Genomic DNA, 16,821 nt, shown 5'->3' on the forward strand with positions numbered 1-16,821 from the left:
AACAAAGAAACAATGTGGCCAATGTTTTTGGTTACCCCTTGGATTGGAAACAAAATTAGTCCCATTAAACCTGTAATATAGGCCAATCAATCAGCAGGCACCACCAAGCCACTAGCAGTGTGGTTATTTAAGGTGGTTACTCTGAAGAACTGCATGGTGGCACAGTGGTAGAGCTACTGCCTTTCAGCACCAGAGACCCGGGTTTGATCCTGATCTACAGGTGCTTGTCTGTATGGAGTTCGCACGTTCTCCCCGTGACCTGCGTGGGTTTTCTTGGAGAACTTTGGTTTCCTCCCAGTTGGTGTAGGATAGTGTTATTGTGCGGGGATCGCTAATCGGTACGGATTCGGTGGGCCGAGGGCCTGTTTCCGCTGTATCTCTAAGCTAAACTGGAGCATGGGCTTTGAAAATGGCACCAAAAACATGTTGCCTCTTCAGTTTAGTTTAGAGATACAACACGGAAATAGGCCCTTTGGCCCACCGAGACCGTGCCGACCAGCGTTCCCCCACACTGTAGCACTAGCAGCCAGTGATCACCACACAGTAACACTACGTACTAGGAATCATTTACAATTTTTACAAAAGCCAATTAACCTACAAACCTGTACGTCTTTTGAGTGTGAGAGGAAATCCGAGCACCCGGAGAAAACCCATGCGGCCAGTCACAGAGAGAAAATATAAACTCTATACAGACAGCACCCGCAGTCAGGATTGAACCCGGGTCTCTGGCGCTGTAAAGCAACAACTGCCGCTGCGCCTTGCATCTGGGCTCAGTAGACTATTTCTGTACACTTGCTAAATGAGGATCGGGAGGTATGCCAAAACTCTACTGGACTGTTTGTAAGAAAAATAATTGCACTGTTAGGACTTTGCACATGAGTCGTGTCAATAAAAAGCACAAACATTGGCCGAGTCCATCACTTGGATGGAGGGACGGGGAGACTGCCCCATTGAAGGGGAAAGAGACAAACTTTATTGGGAAGATAGACACAGAAAGCTGGAGTATCTCAGCGGGACAGGCAGCATCTGGAGAGAAGGAATGGGTGACGTTTTGGGTCGAGACCCTTCATCAGACTTTATAGGGGACTGGGGAGCAGATCGGCAACTGAGTTGAATGTGAGGATTGTTGCAGGGGATGCATGTTTTGGAGGATGGGATTGTAAAAATGCCTGTGTTAAATTGCAACGCTCTGTCGGGAAGTGACAGCTGTGACCATGGTAACTTGGACCCGAATAAGCAATACAAAAAAACAAACCTCCCACCGCATCATCACAAGTAACTGCAAAGTGCTGGCGATACTTAGCGGGTCGTGCAGCGTCTATGGAGGTAAACAGGCAACGTTTCTGGTCGTGATCTGCATCAGACTGATTGTAGTGGTGGGGGGGGGGGGGGAGTTGGGGAAAAGAGGTGTGGGCGGGACGAAGCCTGGCAAGTGATAGGTGGATACTGGATAGACTCAGCTTGTTTGTACTCGCTAGAATTTAGGAGATTGAGGGGGGATCTTATAGAAACTTACAAAATTCTTACGGGATTGGACAGGCTAGATGCAGGAAGATTGTTCCCGATGTTGGGGAAGTCCAGAACAAGGGGTCACAGTTTAAGGATAAGGGGGAAATCCTTTAGAACCGAGATGAGAAGAACATTTTTCACACAGAGAGTGGTGAATCTGTGGAACTCTCTGCCACAGAAGGTAGTTGAGGCCAGTTCATTGGCTATATTTAAGAGGGAGTTAGATGTGGTCCTTGTGGCTAGAGGGTTCAGAGGGTATGGAGAGAAGGCAGGTACGGGATACTGAGTTGGATGATCAGCCATGATCATATTGAATGGCGGTGCAGGCTCGAAGGGCCGAATGGCCTACTCCTGCACCTATTTTCTATGTTTCTATGATACAGAGAAGGTGGGTTGATTGGTAATGGGTGGATGAAGGCCAGAGAAGAAAAGGAGACAAAAGGGGTGTGAGATAAGGAGAGAAGTGTGGAATGTGAAGCCAGAGGATGGGATGTGGGTGGACATGGGAAAGAGGGGATGTGGGATAATGGGGGAAATAGGTGCTTTTTCTTTGGTCTGATGAAAGGTCCCAACTGGAAATGTTGCCTGTCCGGAGATGCTGCTTAACACGTTGAGTTACTTCAGTACTCTGTGGCTAACTCAAGCCTCCCACTTTGATTATTTTTTTAAGCGTCTGGTTCAGAGAGATGAAGCGGATTGTATTTCACAAGGGGGCGGAGTTCTTACTCAGGATAAACCTGGCGTAAGGTCTTGTGTAGGAAGAAACTGCAGGTGCTGGTTTACACCGAAGATGGACACAAAATGCTGGAGTAACTCGGCGGGAACAGGCAGCATCTCTGGAGAGAAGGAATCCACCTAGGCATCATAGAAGACATCTATCACGAGATGCTGCCTGTCCCGCTGAGTTACTGAGCATTTGGTGTAAGGTCTTCACAGATGCTTTCCTCAACTCGAAGGTAGACACAAAATGCTGGAGAGAAGGAGTGAGCGATGTTTCAGGTCAAGACCCGAGACATCACCCATTCCATCTCTCCAGAGATGCTGCCTGACCCACTGAATTACTCGGCATTTTGTGTCTACCTTCGATTTAAACCAGCATCTGCAGTTCTTTCCTACACACCTATCCTCGCCCTTATTTCACTTTGCTTACATCTCCACATGACCTGACTGAAGCACTCGGTCAACAATTTTGCAGTGTTAAAGGCGCCATATAACCACACGTTGCTACTAATTATTCTGCCAGAGATTCTTGCAGGTGAAAGTTTTTCCCACGAGACCAGTTGGGGAAAAAAAATGTAGACAAAAATAAAACTACAGTCTAATGGTTTCCTGATTTTATTCTTAAGTTGATATCTAGTCAAGAACAAGCAGGGGGGGGGGGGGGGCGAAAATAGTAAAGGAATCATTTTTTTTTTTTAAACACCAAATTTACTCAACAATTCCTAATGTTAAAAAAAAACCTTTTTGGGCGAAGGGGAAAATAAACAGAAAAGATTTTAGCCTATACTACACAATGTGGAAATACCACTACCTTTTTCATCCTAATTGCTAAGAGGTAGATCAAAAAAATTAAACGGTTATACAGGTCTTATACCCCAACATCCCATCCCGCCCTCCCCTCCCCCCCCCCCCCCCCCCCATTCATTCACCTCCCTCCCTCCCCCCCCCCCCCCCCCCCCATCGATTTGAATGCAATGCAGGCTTGGCTGAGACCACCTACGCGCACAGTACACGCCAAGCCACGGTCATGAACGATTCTCCCATCGGAGCAGAGGTAACGAGAGAGCAACTCATAATTCCAAAATGCCTTTTTTTGTCTCCCCCCATACGCACACGGAAAACCTTTTGAGGTAGTTATTGGCGTGGAGATATATATTAAATCATTCCAAATACCTCAGCATACAATTTAAAAATATAGAGTAAAGAAAGGCAATGTCCAATTTTCTTTGGAGATGGGGGCAGGTGGCATACGTATGGTTTTCGATATGGAGTGGTGTGTACCAAAGTAGGTTCATTGCTTTGATGGCTAGGCTTTAGAAGCATGATGCAGAGGTGTACAGATTAGCAAAGTCCGAGAAAGGAGCCTGGTCAACTTGAGATAATGGTGGAGGGTTTATGACAACCATACACAAGATTGTGTGTGTGGGGGGGGTGGGTGGATTTGACCGTGAGGTCCCCATCGTTCTCTGTCGTCAATAGTGTTGGGTGCTAGGGTTGGCTAGAGAACGTTGGCATCCCAGCACAACTCACCGTCAAGGAGAAAGCAGGAACATTTGGGCTGTTCTGGGGCTGAAGAACCAGCCAAATAACTCAGTCCAAGCCATGCTTCTGAAGATCCTTTCAGGTACGATCATCTTCCACGCTAAACTGCCTCTTTCGATCTTACAATAGATCTAAACTTGACAAGACTAGGGTGGAAGCAGAAATGGAAGAGGCAATTCTGTTGGTAGATCATCAGAAGAACTGTAGTAAATAACTAGGCCAAAACAGAGGCGTCACAGTGTCAAGGGTCTTAACGTACATTCTTGTGAACCATTCATGCCTCAGCCTAAATTTTTCAACCCACGCTCAAACTTTAGTGGCTTGAAGGTTGTGCGGACTGCAAAACAAGCAAGACTTAGTATCCACATTTTGACACTCATTAACCAGGTGATTTGGACATTGCCTTTGAAACATAAACTTCAGGTAGTAAATCTGATTTGTATGCAAAAAATAGTTTTTAAACTTGCCCGCCTGTTGGGGCACGATTAGACGTTACCATTATGAGTTGAACTCGGGTGCCCACTCATAGGTCAGGCCACAGGATGGATGGTCAACTCAGAGTGACCTTCCAGGCAGCCTGCCAATGACCTTTTGAAACAAAATCTGCTCCATGTAGACTCATCCTTTTCTTTCAGTTCAAATTGAAGTATTAATCTCAGTTAAACTCAGAGTCCTGCCATAGATACTGTGCCTATCTACACCCATCTCCCCACCTCCCTATTTCAAATACTCACTAAGAGCAATACGGCATTTTACCTCAATTTATTTTTCCCTTCTCCACCTCCCGCCACTTGGTGATGCTGTTGGGAGATTTATTTTTGTAATGTGTTACCTGTGTGAAATAAGGTTACATCTCTGGTGGTTTAAAAGGGTTTTAAAAAGTCACACGGCTGAAAGGTTGATTGGAAGAGGTTAAAATTGTTAAAATTGTACAAGGCATTGGTGAGACCAAATCTGGAGTATGGTGTACAATTTTGGTCGCCAAATTATAGGAAGGATGTCAACAAAATAGAGAGAGTACAGAGGAGATTTACTAGAATGTTGCCTGGGTTTCAACAACTAAGTTACAGAGATAGGTTGAATAAGTTAGGTCTTTATTCTCTGGAGCGCAGAAGGTTAAGGGGGGACCTGATAGAGGTCTTTAAAATGATGAGAGGGATAGACCGAGTTGATGTGGACAAGCTTTTCTCTTTGAGAATAGGTAAGTTTCAAACAAGAGGACATGACTTTAAAATTAAGGGACAGAAGTTTAGGGGTGATATGAGCGGGAACTTCTTTACTCAGAGAGTGGTAGCTGTGTGGAATGAGCTCCCAGTGCAAGTGGTGGAGGCAGTTCATTGGTCCAAAAATAAAATAGCATATGGATGAGAAGGGAATGGAGGGTTATGGTACGAGTGGCACGTGGGCTGGTAATAATGGACTTGTAGGGCCGAGATGGATTTGATATGGTTATATGTTAGAGTTGGTAATGGGCACGGTTTCAGCTCCAAAGAAATAGTCCACAATGCTGGAATATGAGATTTGATTTGATAGTGTTCCACTCACAATGCTGACCCAGAGATAGTGTTCCACTAATCCACCCACTGCAGTTCAGATACAAACTGCAGAGTTGGAATGAAAAAAGACACAAAGTGCTGGAGTAACTCAGCGGGGCGTGCAGCATCTTTGGAGGGGGAGTCTTGGACCAGGGGGCACAGCCTTGGAAAAATAGGATGTCCCTTTAGAATGGAGACGAGGAGGAATTTCTTTAGTCAGAGGGTGGTGACTCTGTGGAATTCACTGCCACAGAGGGCGGTGGAGGCCAAGTCATTGGGTCAGTCATTAGTACGGTGTCAAAGGGTACGGGGTGAAGGCAGGAGAATGGGGTTGAGAGGGAAAATTAGTTCATCCATGATCGAATGGCAGAGCAGACTCAATGGTCCAAATGACCTTATTTTGCTACATAAACGTAGACACAAAATACTGGAGTAACTCCACGGGTCAAGCAGCATCTCCGGAGAAAAGGAATAGGTGACATTTCAGGTCAAGACCCTTCTTCAGACTGAGAATCAGGGGGGAGGAAAACTTGAAGTATGAAAAGGCATCAGAGGCTTCTCTCCAGCGATGCTGCCTGACCTGCTGAGAAACTCCAGCATTTTGTGTCTAATTTTGGTGTAAACTATCATCTGCAGTTCCTTCCTATACATTTTGTATGCTCCTTATGAATCTGTCACAAATCTATGACAGAAATAGGTGATGTTTCAGGTTGGGACTCTTCATCAGTGGCTGAGTTACTCCAGCACTTTGTGCCATTTTTTTATAAATTGGCATCTGCAATTCCATGTGATGGAACTAAGCGGGCAGGGTCTATTTGTAATAACAGAACTATCAACATTACAAAGTCCCTTCCATCAGAGTTCTCACCATATGGAATGAATAGCCCTGTCTTCTTCTAGAATCAAAGATGGTGTACTGTCTTTTTCTGAGTCACATAAGATCCAACTGAATAACCAATTGAATTCTAAACGCTAATCAAAATCAAGGGAGCAATCCCGCTGGGGTTCAAGCTCCATTCATAAAACCTTGTTTTGTTCCATTCCATGATGCAGGAAACTACATTGAGGACTATGCAGGGACTTGAGTATAGGAGCAGGGAGGTTCTACTGCAGTTGTACAGGGTCTTGGTGGGACCACACCTGGAGTATTGTGTACAGTTTTTGTCTCCAAATCTGAGGAAAGACATTATTGCCATAGAGGGAGTACAGAGAAGGTTCACCAGACTGATTCCTGGGATGTCAGGACTTTCATATGAAGAAATACTGGATAGACTCGGCTTGTACTCGCTAGAATTTAGAAGATCGAGGGGGGATCTTATAGAAACTTACAAAATTCTTAAGGGTTGGACAGGCTAGATGCAGGAAGATTGGTCCCGATGTTGGGGAAGTCCAGGACAAGGGGTCACAGTTTAAGGATAAAGGGGAAATATTTTAGGACCGAGATGAGAAAAACATTTTTCACATAGAGAGTGGTGAATGGAGAGAAGGCAGGTACAGGATACTGAGTTGGATGATCAGCCATGATCATATTGAATGGTGGTGCAGGCTCGAAGTGCCGAATGGCCTACTCCTGCACCTATTTTCTGTGTCTATGTCTATGAAGGGCGGAGAGAAAGTGTAGGAATCCAAGTGAAGGCTTGGATAAAGTGGAGGTGGAGAGGATGTTTCCACAAGTGGTAGAGCCTTGGACCAGAGGTCACAGCCTTAGAATTAAAGGACTTTCCTTTAGGAAGGAGATGAGGAGGAATGTATTTAGTCAGAGGGTGATGAATCTGCAGCATTAATTGCACAGACGGCTGTGGAGGCCGTCAATTGATATTGTTAAGGCCGACATAGATAGATTCTGGATTAGTACAGGTGTTAGAGGTTGCGGGGAGAAGGCAGGAGAATGGGGTTAGGAGGGAGAGATAGATCAGCCTTGGTTGAATGACAGAGTAGACTTGATGGGCCAAATGGCCTAATTCTGCTCCTATCACTCATGAATGCTGACAAGACATAAATTGTTTTTCCACCCATGGAAGGCAAAGGAGGCCCTTCAAAGAATCTAGAAAAGAAAAAGCAGTAAGGTTTGAGAATGTGGATCTCAAGCTGTAGGTTGGCTCAAATCTTTGTCGAGAGTAATTAGTAAAGTATCCTACAATATGACAAAGTGAGATTTGGAGAAGAATAATGGGAGGCTATATTAGTCATGAACATAAGTCTGGTTGGGTTACAACTAGATATTGCAGCTAGCTCTGACCACCTCATCTTAGGAAGATGATAAATGGCATGGAGAGGGTGCAGAAGATATTTACCAAACAGGGATTTCAGCTTTGAGATTGGAAGATTAGAATCTTTGTTTCAGGACAAGCTAATTGTTCGGTCTAGAGTGAGGTTGATTGAGAGGAAATTTGTCAGAAGGTTTACAAGATGATGACTGATTTACCTGGCTACATAGATGGCTATTAGTGGATGGTGCAAGGATCAAGAGTTTAGAGGTACAGTGTGGAAACAGCCCCCCTTCAGCCCACCAAGTCTGCGTTGGCCAGCGATCCCCGCACACTTACACTGCCCTACACACACTAGGGCCAATTTACAATTTTACCAAGCCAATTAGCCTACAAACCTGTACGTCTTTGTGAAGTGTGGGAGGAAACCGGGAGATCCTGGACAAAACCCACGCAGGTCACGGGGGGAGCGTACAAACTCCGCACAGACATCCCCCGTGGTCAGGGCCGAACCCGGGTCTCTGGCGCAGTGAGGCAGCAACTCTACCGCTGCGCCACCGTGTCACCCCAGAGGTTTAAAATGTTGGGGAAATGACCCAGGGAGTTACGAGGAAAAAATCTTTTTTTTTTAAAATAAATCCAGATAATGTTTCTAACTGGGAGTTCGGTGGCAGTGGGAATAAGCAGGAAGGGGAATATTTGGAAGGCTATGGAGCAAGTAGGGATCACACACTACTGGAGACCAACATGGATGGGATTGGCTCAATGCCCTTCCCTGCCATAACCACTCTGACATTCCATGTCGTCCCTGACTTATACAAACTTTTCAGATTGAACTTGCGCCTTAAAACAAACCAAACCACTGGAACGTTTCCAATATTTACAGATTGTTAAAATCATTAGTTTCCTGAACTTCATAAAGTTACAGTTCGTGGGCTAGCAACATTCCCAAGGAAAAATCTCCTAACTTTAAAAAAAAATATATAACTCAAATGGGTTATCTTGGGATGACCCAAGCCAACAAGGTTAGCGTTCGACAGACCCAGGTATCCAGGCAGACTGTGTCTATGGCAGGACTATCAATAGTATTAAGCAGTACACTGCAAAAGTCAATTGCCAGCACTGTAGCTTCAAGATATAAAAAGGCTCAAACACGTATTGGTGAGTTGATGCTCGCTGTCGGATCCAAAACTAAAACAAATTAAAAATCGGCCGAAGTCTGAATAGGTTGTTTCACGCTTGAAGTAAAATATATGGAAGGGATGTACAGAGGCCAGTGCCTTAACCTGAAAAAAAATACAGCAATGGTTGAATGGGCTTTGCACATAGCAGCCACCCTCGAAATCTCGCTTTTGTTCCCACATGAAGTTTTTTTATTAAAAGCAGTGGCGAACAGTGTAAAAAACCTGGATTTCCTCCGGCTGGCTTTGTTACGCAGGTACAAGTTAAAAGCTGTTTTATATTAAGAGATGAGAAAAGATTGTGCGGATAGGCGTGTGCACACACACGTGGTCATATGCAGGTGTGTACATCTGTGTGTGTGTATATGAATGGCTGTGTCTATGTACATATCTTTATTATGATTATATATGTGTGTGTATATCTGTACAATGTGTGTATATCTATACATCCATACAATGTGTGGATATATATGTATGTACACACATATATATACATACATGTTTGTGTGGAACTGTGCAGACAATAATGTACAGTTTTGAGCATATTCCTGCACATGTATGTATGATCCATGTGTGGTATACAGAGAGTTAGATATGTGTGGGGGTGTGTCGGATATTTTGAACTGATGGCAGCTAAATCGTGAGAACAGGGACTATTTCCATGATAGACTTGCTGGACAACTGATGTGAGAGAGTACACATCAACAAAACAAACCAGGAAGGGGTTAAACTGAGGTTTAAATGTTTCAATCATTGGCTGGGTGACTTCACCATCGATCAGATCCACAGTCACTTTGTGTAAGAAGCCTCCGGCTCTGCACCCGGGGTATCTCACAGTCCGTGGTGACTGCGGGACCGAGGAGGAGGTTGTGTGCTGTTGGTTCGCTGCTCACACGTGTCTCTAAAACCCTGCACCAGGTTATTCTCCGCCGCCGATGTCCAGTACGTTTGGGACGGTGACGTATTTTTGTTCGTGAAAATGCCGAGCAGAAAACGGGCGTCAACACCGTGGTAGAGATAAAAACGTGTATGTGTCTCTCGCAGGATTGTACATGTGTGTGTGTGTGTGTATGTATGTGCATATGTGTGTGTGTGTGTATATGTGTGTGTATGTGTACGTGTGTATGTACGTACGTGTGTGTGTATGTGTGCGTATGTGCACGTGTGTATGTACATACATGTGTGTGTGTGAATGTAGGTGTGCTTATTTGTGTGTGTGTGCTTATATGTATGTGGTTATATTGTACATGTGTCTACATGTTTATATATACTGTATGCGGGCTTGTGTGTGCATGTGTTTATATAGCCTGTAGCCCCCGTTTTAATATGAGGGGGAACTTCTTTACTCAGAGAGTGGTAGCGGTGTGGAATGAGCTTCCAGTGGAAGTGGTGGAGGCAGGTTCATTGGTATCATTTAAAAATAAATTGGATAGGCATATGGATGAGAAGGGAATGGAGGGTTATGGTATGAGTGCAGGCAGGTGGGACTAAGGGGAAAAAAAATTTGTTCGGCACGGACTTGTAGGGCCGAGATGGCCTGTTTCCGTGCTGTAATTGTTATATGGTTATATATATATTGTGTGTGTGAGTGTGTTTATTTATATATATATAGTGTGTGTGTGTGTGTGTTACACACACCTAGGGAATGGCGTGGGAGGTGAGACATCGGTGAAAGGTAAATGCTTCGTAGACTGGTGTTACCCACCCCCATTCCTACATGATGTGGGTTTAGTCACCTGCAGAAGCAGGAAATGGTGAGCAGTCAAATATAATATAGCCCCCGTTTTAAAGCTATGAAGTCGGTACATTGACAACATTTGATCCTGATATGGTTACATTGGGGGGACTTCTGTTATTAATGCAGACAAGGGGAACAACAATGATAAAAGTTGCATACTGGAGGATTGTTAAGAAATTGAAGACATTTTGATGAAAGGCTAATGTACTAATGCCGTCGTGGCCATATAAAGTTATGACAGGAAATCCAGGTATTTTGCACACAACGCCTCGACTTAAAAATCATTAGATGTGATTTTTAAATTATAAAATAGAAAATGTGTCATGTAAGTACATCATCACGACTGCTTTTAAATATTTAAAACGCAATTTGTTCCCAATGTGGCACCTCACAGATCTGAGGCAGTTTGCTGTAATTTTTTTTTAGTTTTTAAAAAATATTTTTTTAACACTTTCCACCAACTAGAAGCAGGGAAAACTCACAGCCCCACCACACAGTCACTCCTGCACAGTTCCCAGCTGCTGCATGTAACTCAGCTAATCTTACTTTCTTTTATTAAAAAAATAAAATATTCAAGACTATCAGCTTTATAAGTATATAAAATACCAGCAAGCAAGAAAGGAACATAGATTGAGGTACCAAATGCTTGAGGTAGTCATGTAAAAGCACACAGTGTTACCCAACGAACAACACTTCATTTTTTGTCCTTCGGTGTTCTTTAGCAGTGTAGGGATATTTTCTCTCTCTCAGTTTTATTTTATCAGAACTCATTTAATTTAAGAAAAAACGCAAATCTTTCCTGGAAAAGTGACTGAACTAGATATCGTAGTTGTTTTCTTTCACCTCTTTCGACCGCGCACTCCTTTACATCTCTCTCTCTAATGACTATCCTGCTCCCACACGTGTGTGGCTCTTAGTTTCATTCCACTTTCTCCACTGGCGTTGGGTCTGGGAGGGGAGGGGAAGGGGAGGGAGGAGGGAGGAGGGGAGAGGGAGGGGAGGGGAGGGGAGAGGGAGAGAGAGGAGGGGGGGGAGGGGAGGGGAGGGGAAGGGAGGGGGAGAGGAGGAGAGAGAGGAGGGGGAGGAGAGAGAGGAGGGGAGGAGAGAGGAGGGGAGAGGAGAGGAGGAGAGATGAGGGGGGGGAGGAGAGGGGGAGAGGAGGGGAGGGGGAGAGGAGGGGAGGGGAGGGGGAGGGGGGGAGGGAAAGGAAGGGAGGGGGGGAGGGGAGGGGGAGGGGAGAGAGAGGAGGGGAGGGGGGAGGGGGAGGGGAGGAGGGAGGGGAGAGGAGGTGTGGAGAGGAGGGGAGGGGGAGGAGAGGAAAGGAGGGGAGAGGAGGAGAGGAGGTGGGAGAGGAGGGGAGGGAGGGGGAGAGAGAGGAGGGGAGGGGAGGGGAAGGAAAGAGGAGGGGGAGGAGGTGTGGAGAGGAGGAGAGGGAGGGGAGGGGGAGGGGGGGGGAGAGGGAGGGTGAGGGGAGTGGGGAGGGGAGGGGAGGGGAGGGGAGAGAGTGGGGGAGGGGAGGAGGGGAAGGGGGGGGGAGGGGAGGGGGAAGGAGAGGGAGGGGGAGGGGAGAGGGGAGGGGAGAGGAGGGGAGGGGAGGGGAGAGGAGGGGAGAGGGGAGGAGGGTGGAGGGGAGTGGAGAGGGGAGGGAAGCGAGAGAGAGGAGGGGAGAGGAGGGGAGGGGAGAGGAGGGGTAGTAGAGGGGAAAGGAAGGGAGAGGAGGGGAGGGGAGGGGAGAGAAGGGGAATAAAGGTATACATCAGAACTGACAGATCCCACACCGCGAGGTTGCAATTGCAATCTTTGGCAGGACGAGACGGCAATTTGGGCAAAGGTTGTGTGGGAACAACCACTAAAATTGTTCATAAGTTCTTCATTCAAGAAAGCAGAATAAAGGTTAGAGCTAACACCACACGTGGCTGGCATTATCTTCTCAATCATCACAGTTCATTTAATATTTGGCAAGAATACACAATTCTCTAACGTTTTTAACACTGTGGAAGGCTTAGTCTTAAGCAAGTAGTAATAAAAATTAGATGAATCAAGAATCACTTTATCGTAAATAAGTTAGACATGGACCTCAGTGTCTCCTCAGCCCCTAAGATCACCGTTTCATGGCTTTTAGTGAATGGATTTTGGGTGTAGGAGGAATAGGAAGGCAATGTACAGGTTGGTGAAATGTATCATTCGGTACAATGCATTGATTGGTGCAATGTAACAATTGGTGCCATGCATTGACTGTTGCAGTGTATCGATGCCAATTGGTAAGAAGCATGATTGATACACGTTATCAGTTGGTGCAATCAATTGGTACTCTGTACAGGTACCTTGCGTTTTACACGGGTGGCCACTGAGCGGGTGAATCCAGTGTACGGCGGGCGCTGCACATGACGAGGCTGGCGTACGGCGTCAGCCATAAATCCAAGAGCATTATTCAGAAAATATCAGCGCGTAAATTAATCTTCGGTAGCAATTAGACAAGTGAGTTCTTCTAAAAAATTGGGTAAATCAAGCGGGCATCTAACTCGAGTTGTCTGCACTAATTAACACAATGTACTGAATGATATATCTGTTTCACTGATGCATGTATCAGCGGGTACCATTTGGAACAACGTGCCTGTTCTCACAGTCTCGGGTACAGATGGCAGATCAATAATTGTACTTGGGACGTGTTCCCAAGTCGACCCATTTTTTGAGGTTCCCACTGAAGTGAAAAAGATTGATCTTGTGGCTCAAGTCATGATAGGGTTTTCTTGGGGACATACCTAGTGACAGCAGGTGGACAAAAGTGCTGGAGAAACTCAGCAGGAGCAGCAGCATCTATGGATCAAAAGGAAATAGGCAACGTTTCGGGCCGATCTTAAATACTTAGTGACAGCTCATCTCTGCACCAGATGATAGGCAGGGCCCTGCACTGTGTTGTCTATATGATGTGGTGGGCAGTGGAAAGAGGCCCATGAGCTGTTCATACACTGACTGATTTCCTCCTCATTCAGCTCCCAAACACTCCAACATTACAGACAACCTCAGATGTCCACCTGTCCCCCCTTGATGTCAAAAGCCAGCAACGTGCAACTTTCTTCATCACAGCTGCCTACCTCCACCTAGAGTCTGCTCCGTGATCTGTGTGTTGGACCCTCTACTGTTACTAGTTTGCCTGCTCCTCCCCCAGTTTATTTTAACCTGCTCACTGCCAAGTTTTCTTTACACTATTGGCCATGTCCCGAGTGAACTCAGATGTGGCACTGAACAAGATCAACAATAAAGATGGAATCTCTCCATTTACTGTGAGATTATTATTAATAATCCACTCAGCAGTGGCATTTGCTACCCATTGGTTATTTGTCGTTCAGCGTCTATGAAACGCATAAGATTATATTGCCTGATGTAAAAGATAAATTGCTACATCCATTCACTGAGCCATGGGGTGTCTTAATTTTATTTGCCCGGATGTTGCATTGTACAGAATTTTCTACTAGTGGTCTTTCCGAAGACTTGTTATCAGAAAATGAATGAATGTTGTGGGGAACTCTGACCTTGAAGATTTCTCGATATTTGATGGGTTTCATACTTAGTAGAGCAAAGAAAAAGGAACTTAAAAGCAGGAAGTACTGGAAGTTCTCACTAGATCAGGCATCATCTGTGAAACATCACGGGTCTTACACTCTTCGGCAAGTGCAAGCAAATGGTCTTCCACTTCCCCTTCCACAGATGCAGCCTGACCTGCTGATTGTAATCTAGTATTTTCTGCATTTTTTTGTTCCAATTTTCTGGGAGCAAAAACGAACTTGTTTCCCAAACGTGAATCTTCTCTGTTGAGAACATGAAGAATTTTTACCACCCCAGATTTTAAAATATAACGCTCGTCGCAATTCCAGATTTGGGTCCAATTCTTGACAGGATATTCTCCCGCTGGACTTCCCACGCACTTTCAACAAACTTGTGGCTGGAATCCAAATTGGTCACTGTCCGAACCCGACCACATTCACCCCTTCTCCACCCCCACACCCCTCGTGATCGCTGGAGGAGGGCACAAAGGCGGCGGGTTTCAGCAGAGGCGGGAGGGTCACTGTAGAAGAGGCTTAAATTAAAAGCCGGTCCTTCATACCATCGCAAGGCTGAAGTCCCTAATGTAGTGATTCTACTGCTAACATCGAGCGATGACGGGCTTGTTAATTGTCACGCGGGCAGGAGGTCCTGGGCCTCTACAACAGCCCGCTGCACTAATGTCCCCCAGACTTGTGCAACATCCCGCAAGCAGTTACCACCCACTCCCCACTAAAGACAAGAGGTCTCTCCACTCTAAATTTACATTCTTCAAACATTTTCTCCTGAGGGTTTAAAAGTTATTCCCAATTACCCTGGTAAATCTCATTTAGTTTAAAATCCATCATTTCTACTTAGCCTTCCACTGTGTTAAAGGTGAACAAAGGGTTGGTCTGAACACAGCCACACTCTGGCCTGGCCTCTGTCTCCATTGTTGGCAGGTATCCGGGACTTCTCGTCAATCTCACTTCCTCCGAGCTTGTGGTTGGCTGCTCTGTACCTTCTGCTGTTGCTGATGTTTGACCTGGGCCAATATCTCTCTGATCTTCCTCTGTGCGAGCTGCGAGGCAACGAGACAGACCGCAGGTTTACATTCAGTACTGGCCTCGTCCTGCATCGTCCGAGACACTTTGCATAAATACAATCAAGTCAAAGTCAAGTTTCAAACAAGTTTAGAGAGAGGCCATTCGGACTGTAAACGCCTATCTCACCAGGGACTAACTCTACTGAACGTTTTTCCTTCCATTATTTATTATGTAAAAGAATATGTGTGTTATGATTGTGTTTATAGTTTGTTTGGTTGTTTGTCTTTTGCACAAACGTCCGCGAGCATTGCCACTTTCATTTCACTGCACATCTCGTATGTGTATGTGACAAATAAACTTGACTTGACTTGACTTGACTTGACTTGGTCGTGTGTGGGCAAGTTGGGCTGAAGGGCCTGTTTCCACGCTGTGCGAGTCGATTGCTCTATGTCTCGAAGTACAATAGGTAGAGCAAAGGGAGAGATACAGAGTGCAGATGTAGTTCTCAGCATTGTAACACATCAGTTCCAGAGACAAAGTCCACATCTGCAATGGGGCATTGATGGCACAGTGGTGGAGTTGCTGCCTCACAGTGAGTGCCAGGGACTTGTAGATATTCGAATTGATGATTGTTGGTGGCAGTGGGAGGTTGGGAGGGGGTGAGGTGATGGGGGGGGGGGGGGGGGGGGGGATCATGGAGGGAGAGGCAGTGGATCTACCAGCGGCAGTGGGTCGGTAAGTGGGCAGTGGGCGGGAGTACCAGTGGGTTGGGTACCATGGGCAGTGGGTTGGGAACCAGTGGGCAGTGTGGGTCCAAGTACAGTGGGCAGTGGGTCTAGTACCAGTGGGTCTAGTACCAGTGGCAGTGGGTCTAGTACCAGTGGGCAGTGGGTCGAGTACCAGTGGGCAGTGAGTCGGGTACCAGTGGGTTGGGTACCAGTGGGCCCGGGGGTACCAGTGGGCAGTGAACTATACCACAGGGGTGCTACTACCGGAGGGCACATATGGGGAGACCTCAGTGGGCAAGTGGGTCTGCAGTGGGACTGTTCGTAGTACCAGTGGGCAGTGGGTCGAGTCAGGCAGTGGGCCTCCGTTGCCATGTGGTGAGAACGGAGAGGTTGAGAAGTAGTTTCTTCCCAGAGGCAATTCGGACTGTAAACGCCTATCTCACCAGGGACTAACTCTACTGAACGTTTTCCTTCCATTATTTATTATGTAAAAGAATATGTGTGTTATGATTGTGTTTATAGTTTGTTTGGTTGTTTGTCTTTTGCACAAAAGTCCGCGAGCATTGCCACTTTCATTTCACTGCACATCTCGTATGTGTATGTGACAAATAAACTTGACTTGACTTGGGTCGTGTGTGGGCAAGTTGGGCTGAAGGGGCCTGTTTCCACGCTGTGTGAGTCGATTGCTCTATGTCTCGAAGTACAATAGGTAGAGCAAAGGGAGAGATACAGAGTGCAGATGTAGTTCTCAGCATTGTAATGCATCAGTTCCAGAGACAAAGTCCACATCTGCAATGGGGCGTTGATGGCAAAGTGGTGGAGTTGTTGCCTCACAGTGAGTGCCAGGGTCTTGTAGATATTCGAATTGATGATTGTAGTGGGAGGGGGGAGGTGAGGGGGGGGGGGGGGGGGGGGGGGGGGGGGGGGGGAGAAGGGGGGATTGGCAGGGGAGATATCCAGGTTGGGGAGGGGGGTGAGAGGTGGGGGACATCAGCGGAGAGTACCAGGGGGGGGGGGGGGGGGGGGGGGGGGCGGAGGAGGGATGGGGATCATGGAGGGAGAGGGCAGGGGCAGTGGGTGGGTACCAGTGGGC

At 46.4% G+C, this 16,821-nt stretch overlaps 1 protein-coding gene across 2 annotated transcripts in view; it reads right to left on the reverse strand.

Annotated features, from left to right (window-relative positions):
• Positions 1-12,287: 12,287 nt before the first annotated feature.
• igf2bp1 (insulin-like growth factor 2 mRNA binding protein 1) overlaps positions 12,288-16,821 on the reverse strand; it is an 83,329-nt gene continuing 78,795 nt past the window's right edge. For both annotated transcript variants that reach the window (XM_055656848.1, XM_055656846.1), the window contains exon 15: positions 12,288-15,035. In XM_055656848.1, the coding sequence (XP_055512823.1) occupies positions 14,940-15,035 (96 nt within the window). In that variant the 3' untranslated portion in view covers positions 12,288-14,939. The remainder of the gene's footprint in view (positions 15,036-16,821) is intronic.

Source organism: Leucoraja erinacea, chromosome 27 (genome assembly GCF_028641065.1).
Source record: "Leucoraja erinacea ecotype New England chromosome 27, Leri_hhj_1, whole genome shotgun sequence".
In the NCBI taxonomy this organism is placed as follows: Eukaryota; Metazoa; Chordata; class Chondrichthyes; order Rajiformes; family Rajidae; genus Leucoraja; species Leucoraja erinaceus.